General features: G+C 38.4%; 1 protein-coding gene across 2 annotated transcripts in view; it reads left to right on the top strand.

Moving 5' to 3' along the window:
• Nucleotides 1–6: 6 nt before the first annotated feature.
• The window catches only part of UBE2K (ubiquitin conjugating enzyme E2 K), a 71540-nt gene continuing 53686 nt past the window's right edge, over nt 7–17860 (top strand). The window contains exons 1-2 of one of the 2 annotated variants that reach the window (XM_061164593.1): nt 15–163; nt 3259–3375. In XM_061164593.1, the coding sequence (XP_061020576.1) occupies nt 101–163; nt 3259–3375 (180 nt within the window). In that variant the 5' untranslated portion in view covers nt 15–100. Of the gene's footprint in view, nt 164–3258; nt 3376–17860 lie in introns of both variants that reach the window. The other variant, XM_061164594.1, reaches the window with a different exon arrangement.

Raw genomic sequence — 17860 nt, forward strand, 5'->3', positions numbered from 1 at the left:
AATCGCCGGCGGAGGAGGCGGTGGAGGGAGCGGTGGCGGCGGCGGCGGTGGTCGTAGCGGTGGCGGAGGAGGCGGGTACGAATCAGCTGCGGGCGGAGACATGGCCAACATCGCGGTGCAGCGAATCAAGCGGGAGTTCAAGGAGGTGCTGAAGAGCGAGGAGGTCAGAGATGAACTCCCGGACGTCCCTCACCTCAGCCCAGGGCGGGAGGGCCCTTCCGGCGGCAATCCCAATATCCCTGGTAACCCCCGGTTGGCCTGCTTCGCGGCCGCCCTCTGCCTGTGGGGAAGCAGCAGTGTCCCCCTCCTCCCGCCGCCTTCCCCTCTCCTCCCCGGGCCCTGGGGTGGACGCTCTCGCGGGCGGGGGGTCTGGGGAGGAATAAGGTTTAGGGGGCAGATGGAGAAAGGGCGCGTATCGGCCGGTGTGAGCTCCAGAGAGCGCCCCACGGCCGTGGCAACAGCTGGAAGTGTGACTAGGGTGGGGAGGTAGCAGGCCGAGCCTGAGAAAACCCGGGAAGTGGGTTGGGGGAAGGGGAGAGGTGGTAACCGGATCCGGAGAGCCGCGCTGCTCAAAGGCCCACACTTTTCAGGGTGCTCTGGGTTATAGCCGGTCTGGCTGCCACCGTCCTTTCCTTACGGAAGGAGTGATTGATGACAGAAGGACGTTCGGAGTTAAATCCCTCTCGGTTGGGTGTTGGGAGAAATGAGAAGACATAATGGGGTACTAGCTTATTTGAGTGGGCGATAAGGGAATTTTCACCTGAGATAGAAAATTAATTCCGTATTAGACCATTATCTCTCATTTCCACTTACTCCGACATGCTAGGCCTCTTTTTCGATTGACATCTGAAGCTTTTTGACTGGGTAAAAGCACGTTCGGTATATTAAAGACGTTTAAATATTTTTAGCTAGGATTAGGAAAAAATGTGGAGTGTATGAGTAGCTTATTTCAAAATACTGTTTACAAGTTACAGATGAGAGGGTCTGTCCTAAGACAATGCCTTTGTGACACTGTTGTGTTGTGCCATGAAACTTCATTATGATGTCCCCATAATTAATTCTTACTTTTGAAAAACTGTCCTGCTTAAAAACATGAGATTTCAGATTAATACATTGTTATGTTTCCTTATTAAGTAGGTTTATTCCAACATATATCTGAAATGATTAAAAATGTTTTTGTTTCAAGCTACTCTTGAGTCCTGTAGAAATTTTAGATTCGTTGATATTGGCCACATTTGTTAATGTATTTTAAATGTTTTGGTAATTTGACTCAAAATTATGAAAGTATATTACAGTTAGGTTTTCACACCCAAAATCAACAAGAATGTTAGTTTGTTTTTCCTCCTTGGACTCAACAAGGATTAAAAATACTGAATGGTTATTTTCAAGATGTCACATTATCATTATCAAATATATTATTGCTATTTGTGTTTTTCTCTTACGTTGGTACTTTAATGATCTCAAAGATTTGTGAAATTCAGCACTCTAAGTATGTGATGAGTTATTGACAAGTCTGATAGCAAGCACTTGAACTTTATTTGTGCCACTGAATCTGAAGTGATTGTGTATCTTTACAGTTAGACGTGGAGAAGATTCTTTAAAATTATTTAAAAATGCCAAATCCTAGCAGATTTATTGAATATAATAGTATATAAGTAATGATTAGTTTTACAGAGCATGTGTATGAACTCTGACCTCTGTATTTGTTCAAGTGCCAAAACTCTGAATGGAAGGATGACTTTGTGTTTTTGTGGTATAGTGCAGAAAAAGAATCATAAATACCTGCACTGTGATACATAGTGAGACAGTGATTCTAAATTTTTCTTTAGTAAGAAAATATTTTCCAGCATACTTGACATACATCTTCCTAATGAAAGTTTGCAGCTAATATTATTGCCAGTAGCCTACAACATTTCTTCTTTAATACAGTTGTACAAGCCTGAAACTTAATATAAGACTTTAATGCTTTATTTCCTATTACTTAAAAGTGGTCACTGCTCTCATAATTTGTATAGTGTCTACATTACGTGAGGTGACTTTTCACCATGATGTTCTTAGTACTTGAAGTTTAAAAGAAATCTTGTATTGCTCTAGTAATGCATATTGTTAGAATAATACAGCTTTTTATATATAAGCAATGATGAAACCTTGTTTCAAGTAAGTGATGTAGTGTTTCAGAGGAAGAAAACAAAATCCAAACAGGAAAATTATTTTTTTAAGAACAATGCCTTTATAAATCTGGAATGAAACTTCTTCCAGAAAGAACATTTAGGAAAGGGTCAGATAATTTAATATTGGAAAATATAACCAATAAATAGCTTCATTTTCACCAATATATTTTATTTCATTGATACTTAACAAGTCCAATTCTATAGGTGGATTCTGTTGATTATTTTCAGTACATTGAAGTACAGTCCACATGTTTCCTTTTTGTGTATGTAAATGCAGTATTTGAGTGGCTGGTGTAATAGTCAAGTATTTCCTCATGTCATCTATGTAAATCTTCATTTTACCGAAGTTTATTTCATATTTTTGTGTTTACTAAGAATCTTGGTTGATTTTAAGGATTTCCCCTCCCCCTTTTTTAAGTGTCTTTGTAAAGATAGCTTATATCTGGGGGTAAGAAGTTGTCAATGGCCACTGTTGGAGTGTGTTGTTAATTAAAATACAGCCTCAAGATAAATTAAATGTGAAAAGTACAGGGTAGAAGCAGAATAGTGAGAGGAGGCCACCCTTAGTGTCAGAAGTAGGGGAGTATGTGTATTTGGATAGGTGAAAGGATGAATGAGAACTTGGTAACATTGTTTCTCTGTAGGAGAATTGGGTGTCTGGGGCAACAGGCATCAAAAGAGTCCTTTTGAATTTTGAGTCATGCTAATATGTTATTTACTAAAAATAAATAAACCATGTAGGCCTTTTTTCCATGAGACTGTGTTTGGCAATCTATCACTTGTCTGAGATATTAATTTATTTAAATCTGTGTAAGCTTAAGTAATATTTCAAAGTTGCAAGGAATAGAAAATTGATTTAAAGTACACTTAATAGGTGTTTTTTTAGTTGAGTTACATAAGTGAATTGTAGCTTATGAGGACAGAGTAAAGCTATGATCTGTACTCATAGGTTATATTGTTATTTACTGTAAATTGTTACTGGTGTTAACAACCATCATTTGTAAAGGAACTAGCAGCTCCATCTGTTTATATACATTACTGCTAATTCTCAAGAACAGATTCTTGAATGAGATTTTTTATTTCTTAGATGAGAACATTGAGATTCAGAGAAGTTAAATTATTTGTCTGCAAACATGCACTGTTGGGATTTAGATCTAAGTTTGCTGGTGTTTATATTGTACCATGCTCTTCTGACTTGTCAAGTGTAGGTATACTTTTAATTATTTAAAAATAATTGAACCTGGTTTTTATTACTGATTAAAAGATTTAAATGCAGCCTAATTTAATTGTTTAAACATTAAGCATTGCCTGTAATTAAAGGTTTGCTTGCATGTCAGTATGCAGAATATTTTTAAATTTGAAGTTCACTGAAGTAAAATGCCCGTAAATCAGTTCACATACCTTTGTTTATTCTCTTCCTGTATGGTACCTGTAGTTTTTTTCGTACTGTAACTGCATTTTGCTAAGATTTTCTAGGATTCTCATAGGGAATATTTAAATATGTGGCATTAACAAATTGGTTTTATGAAAACTACTATTGTATAAATTTCCCTTAGGTATTTAAATGGATTTTTGTACCTGTTGTCATTTTAAATTTTATATACTTGACTATTCTGTATAGGACTAGTTACAAATCTTTACTTGACTATTCTGTATAGAACTAGTTACAAATCTTTAGCGGGAAGTCTTTTAATTTCTGTTGACCATGGTTTCTCAGCCTTGGCACTGTTGACATGTAGGACGGGTGATGACTTCTTTGTCGTGGGTGGTTCTCCTGTGCGTTGTAGGATGTTCAGCACTAGCGCTGACTAAGAGCGCTAGATGCCAGTAGCACCGGCAATCTTCTCCCACCTCCCGACCAGGTCCCTGCCATTGTGTCAGCTACAAATGTTTCCATACTTTGTCAAATGTTGAGAACCACTGCTGTAGACAGAACTCTTTAGAAGAACATTTAAGACAGTTAACTATATAGAGTTTGTAGTATAATTCATCTAAAAGATGAATGGACAGTAACCGTACAAAAAATTAATATAGCATGACTACCACTAGCTTTGAGTGTTCTGTTTTTAAGACTTTGCCCCTGGTTTATCAATTAATTATTATCCTTTTCTTTTAGACTTATTCCTTTCTAGTTTAAAGACAAAGGTGAAATTTCCTGCTATAAATGAATGTAACTAGAATTTGAACAATTTTTTATGAGTAGAAAAGCAATTTGTTTTTACAGCTATGTAAGTTTTTAGTTCAGTGTAGCTTAGCCTTATGAGGTTCTGGGTGTGTGTTGAGCAAGAAAAGTGTTATTGACTGAGTTAAAAAAATTAAAAGCCAAAAAAAAAAAAAAAAAAATTAAAGGCCTGTCCAAGTAATGCTGTTTGGGGTGCATTTCTTTTTTTAATTTTTTAAAGGCTTTGATCTATCCATCAATCATCTGGGATTCCTTTGCAGATCATCCCTTTGTAAAGAATATGTTTTTTTATTTCTCAGTAAGTATGTTGTCAGCATTTATTGAGAATATTTGCAAACAGCCCTAAAAGACTTACCTGGTTGGAGACAGATAAAAATGATGGAGAGGATCAGTGCTGTGGGAATTCTGAGGGTGTGTGTATGTAGGAAGAGAGGTTGTTGAGCTCAGTTCCAAAGGAAAGTTAAGACTGAATTTCAGGAGACAGTCTTAAAAGAATTACAGGAATACTGTATCGGTAAATGACCTCTTCTGTAGACTCCTAAATTGGAATTAGGGAGCAGGAGTTGTAGACAAAATGAAGCTAGGAACATTTATATGTTAATAACAGAAAGGTTGCACAGGTCTGATATACACAAACGTAGTTGTGGAGTTAGAACACATAAGTTATCTTTGGGGGAAAACCACCTTTTTCAGATCAAAATAATAGTAATATACAAAGCACATATGATAAAAGTGTGACCAGCACCCAAAACAATGTTAATATTACCAGCATCATCAGAATCCCCACACCCACCCCTTTCCAGTCAATTTCCTGATTTTTAATAACACGGGTTAGCTTTGGATATGTTTGAGTAAAAGGATAGACATAAGAGCATATACTATATGATTTAATTTTAAAGATTTTTAAAAGCTGCCTTTCAAAGTCTTTGTTCAGAAAATACATTAACAGTGTCTAGAGAATGTGTTGAAATGCATTGAAAGTTTTAGTTGAAAGAGACCTTAGATCTAGGTGAAAAATCTCATCTGTAAGTTCAGGAAACGGAAGCCTAGAGAGATTGATTGTTGCTCGGTGACACATAGATCTGGTTAATGGTGAACTTCACCTGGGTTGTGGTTTTTTTTGTTTTAGATTTTTGTTTTTTGGTTGTGAGTCTTTGTTGCTCGATGTGGGCTTTCTCTAATTGTAGCGAGCAGGGGCTCCTCTTCCTTGTGGGGCTCAGGCTTCTCATTGCCGTGGCTTGTCTTGGTGAGGAGCACAGACTCTAGGCACACAGGCTTCAGTAGTTGTGGCACATGGGCACATTGCCCCGCAGCATGTGGGATCTTCCCCAGCTAGGGATCGAACCTGTGTACCCTGCATTGGCAGGAAGATACTTAACCACTGTGCCACCAGGGAAGCCCCCTCGTCCAGGTGTTTTGCATACCAGTTTTCTCCAGCTGTTATATATGGTTGCTTTATGAGATGATCTTTTTCATAAACAATACTATAAAAGTTGAATGCTAATAAGACTAAGTATCATTACAACAGTGGATAACATGTCATTCATGTCATTCAGTATTGAGAATTGCATTAATCTTTAAACATATTCTGCTTTTCTGTCTTGGTGTGAGAACTTCAGTTTGCCAGGAGGCAGAGATACTTAGTTTCCCAAGCATAATGTAGTAAGTTTACCTTAGTGATTAATAGTGTGGGCTTTGGAATTTCAGTCCTGGCTTTTCAGCTTAATACCGACAGCACTGACTATTTCAGTTTTCTTCTCTGAAAATAGGAGATCAAGAGAGTCTTTTCATGCTTAGAGCAGTGCTAGGAATATTCAGTAAGTGGATAGTTGTGAAGATGTCTGAATTAATTATACTTTCATATTCTACTTATTGTTGTCCTTGGATCATAAAAGTTTCCTTCAATGGTTCAGTGATAGCTCTATGTGAATGTGGTTCCAGAAAAGGTTTAAGGTGATGAGGGACTTTAGTATTGATACTTCTGATAATGTTTCTTTGTGTGTAAATAACCTATGGGGACTGGTGGCCAGGGGAATACAAAAGTATATTTGGACTTAGTTCTGAAAATGTTGGTTAGTCTTTCTTAAGGAGACAGTGGGATTATTTTGGATTTCTTCACATGACTCTGGTCTCCTTTAACTGGACCATGGAATCCAGATTCTAATCCTGTGGTGTGTAATTTTGAATTCCTTTGTAAAATCCCTATTTTAAAATTGGGTCTTGGAAGTTAGAAAGTGGTAGTCACATCCATCTGACATCAATGGTATGTTCTGCTATGTAATTCTGAAAAGGTGAGGCAAGTTCATTGCATTAAAAACCCTTGCCATTTCCCTCCATTTAGTTCTTTTCTTTTATTGCGAATTTAAAATAATGACCTATAGTTGAATGCCTGCTGTCTGGTATTTTATATCTATGACAGCCTTCTGAGATGGGTTGCTTCTGTTACAGATTAGAAAGTTGTAGCTCTGAAGAAATTAACTTTCCACAGTGTCAAGTAACTTGGTGGTGGTGGTGGTGGTGCTGGTTCAGTTGCTAAGAGGTGTCCGACTCTTTCTGACCCCGTGGACTGCAGAGCTCCAGGCTTTTCTGTCTGAGCAGGGGTTTAAAACCAGGTCTCTGACTCCATTTAACTTAGTATGGTGGAAAGAATAATCTTATCTGCTGCTTGCTTCCAATCCATTATTTCTAAAGATGCTTTTAAAAATTACATTTTAGACTTAGAAGTTTAGAAATAATATATGAACCTTTATATCCGTGGTCCAGATTTAATAAATCTTAATCCTCATACTGGCTTTAGCCCCTCCTCAACCCCCCAAGAAATAAAACCTACAAAGGAAACTCACTTTCTAACCTTTTCTCTATTCTGTACTCTCCTTGGAAGTAACCATTATGCTGAAGTTGAGTATATCCCTCCTATACATATTTTTTACTACTGATAAACATAGTGTTTTTGAGTGTAAGGTCACTTTTGTGTTCTAAAATTTTTTTAAAAAACTTCGTAGATGGTTATAATATTCTGCATCTCCTGCAACTTTTCTTCTCAGCGTTGTTTTTTAAGGTTTATCTGTGACAGTGCATAAATTGCTCTAGTTCTTCAATTTTAAACTGCAGTTGACCAACATGGGCTTGAACTGCATGAATCTACTTACATGGGGATTTTTTTCAATAGTAAATACTGCAGTCCACAATGATTCACTGTTGGTTGAATGGGTAGATGCGTGGAAACTGTATATGGAGGGTTGGCACCATAAGTTATACTTCGATTTTTGTCTGAGCAGAGGTTTGGCATCCCTAACCCCCTCATTGTTTAAAGGTCAACTGTATAGAGTATTTTGTGTCCCAGTTTTTAAAATTCATTCTCCTGTTGATGGCATATAGTTATAAAAAAGACACATTGAACATTATTATAAAGGTTTCCTTGGGTATTTTTTAGGAAGTAGATTTGCAGGATCTGAGTGTATTTGCATCTTTTCTGCATGATTGGATATTGCATTTTTGTTCTCCCAATGATCGTATCAATTTACACTCCCTCTAGAAATACGTAAGAATTCTAATGACCTGACATCTGCAAAATTTAGATTTTTGTCAGTCTGATGGATATGAAATGGTAGCTTAATTTTCATTTCCTTTGTCAGTAGAGATATTAAGCGTGTTTTTGTGTCTATTGGCTGTGAGGCTTTCTTTTGTAAATTTAGTGTTTTCATTATTTACCTATTTTTAAGAATTTCTGTGGTTTGTATTTTTCTTACTGATTTGTAAGAATTCTTTATAATTTTGTCTACGTCTATTATGTGGCTTAAATCAACTTAAAGACAACTTTTGTCTTACCTTTTTTAATGCTCTTTTTAAAAATTGTGGTAAATACTCATATAAAACTTTCTACCTTGTGTATTTTTAAGTGGACAATTTCAGTGGTGTTAAGTACATTCACATTGTTGTATAATCAATACCACCATCCATCTCCAAGACTCTGCATTTTGTAAAATTGAAACTGTACCCATTAAACACTTAACTCCTTACTTCTCCTATGCCCAGCTCCTGTAGTCAGCACTCTACTTGTTGTCTCTGAATTTGACTACTGTATTATACATTATTTGTTTTACTGGCTTATTTCACTTAACGTTATCACATCTTTGATCTACTGAGTTTACCTTTAAAGTAGTCAAATTTGTCTGTCTTTTCCTATGTAGTGTGCTTTTTTTTTTTGTATTGGATTGGCTAAAAAGTTCTTTCGGGTTTTCCCGTAGCATCTTTTTTTTTTTTTTTTTTTTTTTTAAGTTTTATTAAAGTATAAAGGAGATAGAGAAAGCTTCTGACATAGGCATGAGAAGGGGGCAAAAGAGTACCCCCCGTAGCATCTTTTGTAAAAACTTGAAGGAACATTTTGGCCAACCCAATATTTTGTTTAAGGAATATTTTCCTACTCTGGTTATCATAAAGATATTCTCATGTATTTGGTTCTTAAAAGTTAATTCATTCTTTTTGTTTGTTTGTGGTTGTGCTGGGTCTTCCTTGGTGGGCACGGGCTTTCTCTAGTTGTGACGAGGGGCTGCTTTTCCTTACCGTGCTCGAGGTTCTCATTGTGGTGGCTTCTCGTTGCAGAGCACAGGTTCTAGGGTGTGGGTTTTAGTAGTTGCTGCATACAGGTTCATTAGTTGTGGCTTGTGGGCCCTAGAGCCTGTGTGTTGTGGTGCGTAGGCTTTAGTTGCCTGCAGCATGTGGAATCTTTCGGACCAGGGATTGAACCCGAGTCCCTGCATTGGCAAGTGGATTCTTATGCACTGTACCATCAGCGAAGTTCTAATTTATTCTTTAACTTCTGTACTCAGGCTTCTTCAGTTTCTTGTCATATTGAAATTACTTTTTCAGGCATTGCTAACAACTTCTAAATTGTTAAATGCAAATATCTTTCTTCAGCATTTCCAGTTCTTTCTTAGAGCTTTCCTTTTTCAGTTGCTCTGATACTAAATTTTGGTTTTTCTTTAACTTCTGTTATTACCCTTTGTAGGTTTGATTTCATCTCCCATCCTCCATATGTCTTCTGAATCTTTGTTTCCTCTTCTGTGTTCTTTTTGTTAATTGTCTTAGATGAGGCTTTCTTAGATAAACTCTTTATATTAAAATAGTTTGCTAAAAAAAAAAAAAATAGTTTGCTAATTTACGTTTAGTTCTCTACCTTTAGTCTGTCCCAACTTTTAATTCAGCCCCCCTGGTGCCATGCTACTGGGTTATTTATTTATTTTTTAAAAATAATTTTTAGTCCTCACCATGAGGCACGTGGAATCTTAGTTCCGTGACCACAGATCAAACCTGTGCCCCTTTGTATTGGAAACATGGAGTCTGGGCCACTGGGGAAGTCCCTGGATTTAGTTTTTAAAACGTGATCTTGTCATTTTCTTTTAGATTGTCTACCTCTTATTGTGGGAAGTCACAACCTTTTCATTTCTAGCCTACCTTTCTTGACCTTCCTGTCAAGTCTCAACTCAGCTGCATGCCTAAACATACCTCAGACCCTCAGTCTCCCTCCAACCTTTAGCTGACTAAATTAATTGCTTGCTGTTGAGTTGTTTTGTCTGCATGGACTAAGCCCTTATTTTCTTTCTTTCAAAAAACTCATTCTAAAATGCCATTCCGAATAAGCGTTTCTTGAACACAGATTACCTCTTTTTTCTAGTATCACTTTGTCAGGATCTTTTTAGAGCAGTTACTGTATTGTTAGTGATTGTATATATGTCTTTCTGCTCCTGCCAGATCATCGAGCTCTTTGAGGGTTCTTATCTTTTCAGCATCCAGCATGGTGCCTGAATTGTAGTAAGCTTAATGACATTTAAGTGAAATGAAGTCACTCAGTCATGTCCGACTCTTTGCGACCCCGTGGACTGTAGCCTACTAGGCTCCTCTGTCCATGGGATTCTCCAGGCAAGAATACTGGAGTGGGTTGCCATTTCCTTCTCCGGGGATCTTCCTGACCCAGGGATCAAACCCAGGTCTGCCACGTTGCCGGCAGACTCTTTACCCTCTGAGCCACCAGGGAAGCCCCAGTAACATTTAAAGTATGCCCCAGATCTTCAGAAGGTGTCTAATCTTTTAGAGCTGTTGCTTAAAGTGCTCTTTGCCTAGGTTTAGAACGGATCTGTTTTACTCTGTTCATTATTTTTAGCCTTTGTGTGATTATGAATTTTTCTAGTAATTACAAATGCAGGGCTAGCTAGCATGTGTAGTCTTTTCTCTCAAGTGACTGTGGGATGCTTTACTTTTAGGTTTCTTTGTTTTATGTGAACCATCCTGTTTGGGATTGGTGTACTTAATTGTGGATTGTCTGAGACTGTTGATTTTCAGCAGCGATAGAAAATATTTTGTGCTTCATTTTTCTTAAAATATTTCTGCAGTAGTTCCTTTATTTTTAAAATGTGTGTGTGTGTAGTATACTACAGTTTATGCATTGGATATTTGGTTTATTTCCAGTTTCTTGCTGATGCATATGTGCAAGAGTTTAGGGTATATGGGTATTTGGATGTAATTTTTTAAGTGGGTATGTCAGACTTTTTTTAAAATATCTCTTGGCTTGGTCATATTTTGATTATATCCTCAGGTGTTTACTTAGGTGCTTTGTCTCCGTCTGCCCGATGTGAGTCATTGAGGACAGAGACCTATCTTCCTGATTTTCTATTCTCTATTGCTTAACACATTGCCTGGTAAGCAAGAGGCATTTGTTTTCCTGAATGAGTTTAAGGATTTCATAAGCTCCAGGAAGCTAATCCCCAAGCACTAGGAAAGTAATACCTTTCATCCTACTTCTGGTACTAGGAAGAGTTGAATATGCTGATAAAGATGGCCTCCACTGAAGTTGAGTTTCTTTTGATAATGTAGTTAAGGTTCTGAGTTGGGGTGATACCAGGTCTAAGTCCAAAACTTGGAAATAAGGCGGTGGGAAGGGAATTTTTTTTGCTGTTTTTTGTAGTTCTCCTTTAATGATCTCAGGGGGCATCTATTTAGTGCGGGGAGCCGGCCTGACTGCTCAGGCCCCTTCTCGGCCCTGAGAGAGATCAAAAGGTCCCTCTCTGTCCCGCCACCCCTGATTTGTTAAAGTGCAAATTGGCCTTTCTCACCTCCCTCAAGGAAATCGCTGCAGCCACCATTTGCCCATTTTCCTGACTCTGATAAGATTATCGGGCTCCTGTGAATGGCTTATGTCTAGGTAGTCTTTACCTGATTGTAAGACGCTGGTGCCATGCTCTGCTGGAGTTAAGATAAAACTCCTGAGCTAAAACTAGTGTCTGCAGTTCTGCACGTATGCAAGTCTTTGATCTAAAATTTGGTGAATCCTGTTAGTATATATATGTATGTTACCCCTCAGTAAAGTCGTCGGAATCAGTCACAAGCTGACTCCGTCCCTCTCAACCCCATCTTTCCTAGTCTTTTATTTCTCAGGTGCTCTGGTGATTGCGTTCTCGACCTGTTCATCTAGCCGGCAGGCCCGGCAATTTAGTATTATATATGACATCATCTATACTTATTGTTTAAGCTTTTTTTGGTGCACTTCCGGGCACACAGAACTTTCCCGACCAGGGATCAAACCTGTGTCCCCTGCATTGAAAGCAGAACATCTTAACTACTGGACCACTGAGGAAGTCTGATGGTTTAAACTCTTCAGTAATTCTACATTTTCTTCATTTATTCAACAAATAATTATTAAAGGCCACTTACGTTTGTTAAGAGGATAGACATGGTCCATGCCCTTTTGGAGTAAATTATGGTCCAGTAAGACAGTAAAACATTGAACAGGTAGTTGTGTGTGCTTGTTGAGTTTAAGGAGAACTGTGAGGATGAGGTAACCTAAACTCAGGGGAAGAGTTCCTTGGAGATGACCCTTAAACTGATACTTGGGAAGATAACATTAACTTAGTCATACATTAGGATGATCAACTCTTACATGCACATAGAAAGCTAATAGTCATTATATAGTGAAGAATGTAAACAATATAATTGCTTTTCTCTTTTAAATAAACAGTCAAATTCTGTGAATGTAAAAGTAACAAACATTAAACTTTGATAAATATGGGGAACCATATTCAAGTAAAAATAATCTGTAATTTCACTCCTAGAGATAATTCTTTTTTTTAAAACAAAGTTTGTTTTGTTTATGAAATATTTCATATATACAGAGATACATCTTAATTTTGATATTCCTTTCATTTTATCTATGTACGTACATATGTATGCATATTTTGAATTTGGTGTTGGGGGAAGTTTTGAATACAGTTCCCATGGGACTTTAAACCCAAATCTGTAATTTTTTAAATCATCTGAAGCTGTTTTTCCCTATGAGACTCCAAGCTTCTCACGGGTAGGCATCCATCTTTGTATTATCAGTACCAAGAGCTCTTTAAAAGATACTTGAGGGCTCCCTCTATGCTAGGCACCGTGATATGTGTTGGGGATATAGCAATGAATGGGGCAAGGGAAGACAAACAAGTAAGTAATAAATGCAGTGCAGAGTAGTATAATACTATTGTACAGCTGTAATAATAATACTGATGAAAATAAAATTGATAAAATAATATTGATGAAATTAATTAGTTGGTTTTGATTGGTTGTTCAGAAAAGACCTCTCCTAGAATTGTAAACTTAAATTGAGATATGAATGATAAAAGCATGTCTCTAGGCGAAGAACAGTCCAATTCAGATGAAACTGTTAAAGTCTCTAAAGTTGGGAATGAATTTGCAATGTCTCAGCAGCCAAAAAGGTGGTTGAGACTGGGGTATTGTGGGTAACGGTGGAGAGTGATGTAAGATGAATTTGGAGATGTACGCAGGAACCAGATCACATACAACTTTATAAGCCCAAAGTAAGGAGTTTGGATTTTAAGTAACTCTGAAAGCCATTTGAGGATTTAAAGCAACAGACAGAATTTTGTGTCTTTTTTTTTTTTAGAATTTTGTGTCTTTTTAAAGATCACTTTGGCTGCTGTGAAGAATGAATTGACACTGAAGATGTGAGGAAAGGTTTAGTATTTAAAGGTTGAGTTTTGGTGGATATAACAAAAGAAACACTAGTAGTGATTTAAATAAATAGGAGTGGGGAAAGCACACTGGAGGTTGAGGATGATAACTTTGTTTTGTTCTTGTTAGGTTTTAAGGCTAGAAAGTAACAAGCAGTTGATTATGTGAATCTGGAAGTTAGAGCTGAAGAGAGATCAGGGCATCATAGGTATAGAGATGGTATAGTTTAAAACTTAGGCTGGGTGACTTAACTCTAGTAGGAGAATTTGATTAGAAAGGAAGGGGTCTAGGACAAAGTCTGGACTTTGTCTCGGGTCCCTGGCATATGTTGAATTGATGAGAACCTACAAAGGAGAGTGTGATGTCACTGAGGCTAAGAGAAGACTGAATTCCAAGAAGAGAGTGGTCGACTTTGTAATGCTGCTGAATAGGGGAAATGACCATTGAGTTTGCAGTGTAATTGTTGGTGACCTTGACTGGAGTATTTTCATTGGAACGGTGTGCATGTCTTATTGGAGTGGATTGTGAGAGGAATGAGATGAGGAGCTAATTGGCAACTATGGATGGTCAGCGTTTTTAAAGGAGTTTTGCTTTGATAGGAAAGGAGAGAAGATAGGGAGCTGGAGAAGACCATGACTTCAGAGATCTTTCCAACAATTTTCTATTAGCTTATTAGAGTATATTTGTATATTAATGAATGGGAGAAATTGATTATGCTAGAGAGAGAAGGAGTAATTGAAGGTGCAAAGTCCTGGAGAAGAACAGGGGGCGGTGTTCCAAATATAAGTGGGAGGATTAATCTTTAATATGAGCAGAGATGCTTAGGGCAGTGTTAAGTTTCTACTTGGGATTTATGGTTTTCACTTGAACAGGAGACTTATTAATGCTGGTTGTTTCTTGCCCTGCCCCCAACAAAGCTGCTAGGGGTGGATGCAGGGAGTTTTGTTTGTTTGTTTGTTTTTTAGTTAATTGGGGGAATGCGTTTAATTAGCATTGGGGCTTTGCCATATGAGTACACTGAAGGAAGGAAAGTATCAAGTTTGTCAAGAGTGTTTGCAAAGGATTGATTATAATGAATGTCCAAGGAATCAAAACTGGTTAAGAAAGGAAGTGAGGACAGTAAAGATGATTGATAATGAGGGAGAGTGGCTCTGTTTTGATTAAGTGAGCTAATAGCTGGGTTTGAAGTATCAAAGTGAATTTATCTAATCCACAGAAGTTGGGAATTTGAGGAACTTAACATGAGTTTTGGAAAAGATGCAGGTTTAGGTGATGGCAGATGCAAATAGATGGGGAAACAGTGGCTGACTTTATTTTTCTGGGCTCCAAAATCACTGCAGATGGTGACTGCAGCCATGAAATTAAAAGACGCTTACTCCTTGGAAGGAAAGTTATGACCAACCTAGACAGCATATTAAAAAGCAGAGACATTACCTTGCCAGCAAAGATCCATCTAGTCAAAGCTATGGTTTTTCTAGTAGCCATGTGTGGGTGTGAGAGTTGGACTACGAAGAAAGCTGAGCGCCGAAGAATTGATGCTTTTGAACTGTGGTGGTCGAGAAGACTCTTGAGAGTCCCTTGGACTGCAGGGAGATCCAACCAGTCCATCCTAAAGGAGATCACTCCTGGGTGTTCATTGGAGGGACTGCTGTTGAAGCTGAAACTCCCAATACTTTGGTCACCTGATGCGAAGAGCTGACTCATTTGAAAAGACTCTGTTGCTGGGAAAGATTGAAGGCAGGAGGAGAAGGGGATGACAGAGGATTAGATGGCTGGATGGCATCACCGACTCGATGGACATGACTTTGAGTGAACTCCGGGAGTTGGTGATGAACAGGGAGGCCTGGCATTCTGCGGTTCATGGGGTCACAAAGACTCGGACACAACTGAGCAACTGAACTGAAATGCAAAGAGGCCAAATGGCATCTGAGGAGGCCTTACAAATAGCTAAGGAAAAAAAGAAGAGAAGCGAAAGGCAAAAAGAAAAGGAAAAAGAGAAAAGGAAAGATATACCCATCTGAATGCAGAGTTCCAAAGTAAAGCGAGGAGAGATGAGAGCCTTCTTCAGTGATCAATGCAGAGAAATAGAGGAGGACAATAGAACGGGAAAGACTAGAGACCTCTTCAAGAAAATTAGAGATACCAAGGGAACACTTCATGCAAAGATGGGCACAATAAGGGACAGAAACAGTATGAACCCAACTGAAGCAGAAGATTTTAAGAAGAGGTGACAAAAAGACACAGAAGAACTATACAAAAAAGATATTAATGACCCAGATAGCCTTGATAGTGTGATCTATCTGACCTAGGGCCAGTGTGAAGTCAAGTGGGCCTTAGGAAGCATTGATGTGACAAAGCTAGTGGAGGTGATGGAATTCCAGCTGAGCTATTTAAATCCTAAAAGATGGATGCTATTAATTTGCTGCACTCAATATGCTAGTAAATTTGGAAAATTCAGCAGTGGCCACAGAACTGGAAAAGGTCAGTTTTCATTTCAACCCCAAAGAAAGGCAGTGCCATGTCATTTCACATGCTAGCAAGTTCAGTTGCTCAGTTGTGTCCAGCTTCAAAGTAGTGCTCAAAATTGTCCAAGCCAGGTTTCAACGGTATGTGAACCGAGAACATCTGGATGTTCAAGCTGGATATAGAAAAGGCAGAGGTACCAGAGAGGAAATTGGCAACATCCGTTGGCTCATAGAAAAAGTAAGAGAATTACAGAAAAACAACTACTACTGCTTCATTGACTACGCTAAAGCCTTTGTGTGGATCACAACAAACTGGAAAATTCTTTAAAAGATGGGAATACCAGACAACCTTACTTGCCTCCTGAGAAACCTGTATGTGGGTCAAGAAGCCACAGTTAGAACCAGACATGGGACAGTGGACTGGTTCATAATTGGCAAAGGAGTACATCAAGGCTGTATATTTGTCACCCTGCTTATTTAACTTCTATGCAGAGTACATCGTGAGGAATGCTGTGCTGGATGAAGCAGAAGCTGGAATCAGGATTGCTGGAGGAAATACCAATAACCTCACATATGCAGATGACACCACCCTTAGGACAGAAAGTGAAGAGGAACTAAATAGCCTCTTGATGAAGGTGAAAGAGGAGAGTGAAAAAGTTGTCTTAAAACTTGACATTGAAAAAATGAAGATCATGACATCTGGTCCTATCACTTCATGGTAAATAGATGGGGAAACAATGGAAACAGTGACAGACTTTGCTTTCTTGGGTTCTGAAATCACTACAGATGGTGACTGCAGCTATGAAATTAAGACACTTGCTCCTTGGAAGAAAAGCTATGACAAACCTGCTGCTACTAAGTCACTTCAATCGTGTCCGACTCTGTGCGACCCCATAGACGGCAGCCCACCGGCTCTTCTGTTCCTGGGATTCTCCAGGCAAGAACACTGGAGTGAGTTGCCATTTCCTTCTCCAGTGCACGCATGCATGCTAAGTCGCTACAGTTGTGTCCGACTCTGTGCGACCCTGTGGACAGCAGCCCACCAGGCTCCTCTGTCCACGGGATTCTCTAAGCAAGAATACTGGAGTGGGTTGCCATTTCCTTCTCCAATGACAAACCTAGACAGTGTTAAAAAGCAGAGACATTACTTTGCCAACAAAGGTCCGTCTAGTCAAAGCTGTGGTTTTTCCAGTAGTCATGTATGGATGTGAGAGTTGGACCATAAAGAAGGCTGAACATAAAGAATATATGCTTTTGAACTGTGGTGTTGGAGAAGATTCTTGAGAGTCCCTGAGAGTGCCAGATCAAACTGGTCAGTCCTAAATCAATACTGAATATTCATTGGAAGGCTTGATGCTGAAGCTGAAATTCTGGTATTTTGGCCACCTTATGCAAAGAACCGACTTATAGAAAAGATTGTGATGCTGGGAAGGATTGAAGGAAAAGGGGATGACAGGATGAGATAGTTGGATGGCTGAACAACAACAAAATGAAGGGTATGATTATGTGGAGATAAGAGCTTACAGTCTATCAATATTTGGAACCCAGGCAGTCCTAATCCTGTCTCCTAGCTCTTCTGTGAGAATTGAGAAGAAATGTACAAAGATGACAAAGTAGGCAACAGTCTCTTTCAACTAGAGATAGCTGTTGATGTTAACATCCTTCTTTTTTTGTAATCAAATCAGAATCTTAGTATATTTTTTTCCTGTTAATGCATTTGTGTTTTCTTTGGGACATTAAGTACTCTTTTTAAGTATTTAATGTTTAACTTGAGCGTTAGAATTAAATAGTATTTATATATTTAATATTTAGTACTACCTAGTGAACCGTCTTTTTGTTGAACGTTTATATGTTGTTTCTGTTTTTTCCCACTGAAAGGAATATCTTTACATAATACTTTTTATATGAGTTCATTTCCCTAAGATAGATTCCTGGAAAGAAATTACTAGATCATAGTATCTGAACTTAGGACCGAGGTGCTTTCTACAAAGGTGGTTGTAAATTTCTCCAGCACTGGCAGTGCATGAGGCAGCCCGTTT

The sequence above is a fragment of the Dama dama genome, chromosome 17 (genome assembly GCF_033118175.1).
Source record: "Dama dama isolate Ldn47 chromosome 17, ASM3311817v1, whole genome shotgun sequence".
Classification (NCBI taxonomy): Eukaryota; Metazoa; Chordata; class Mammalia; order Artiodactyla; family Cervidae; genus Dama; species Dama dama.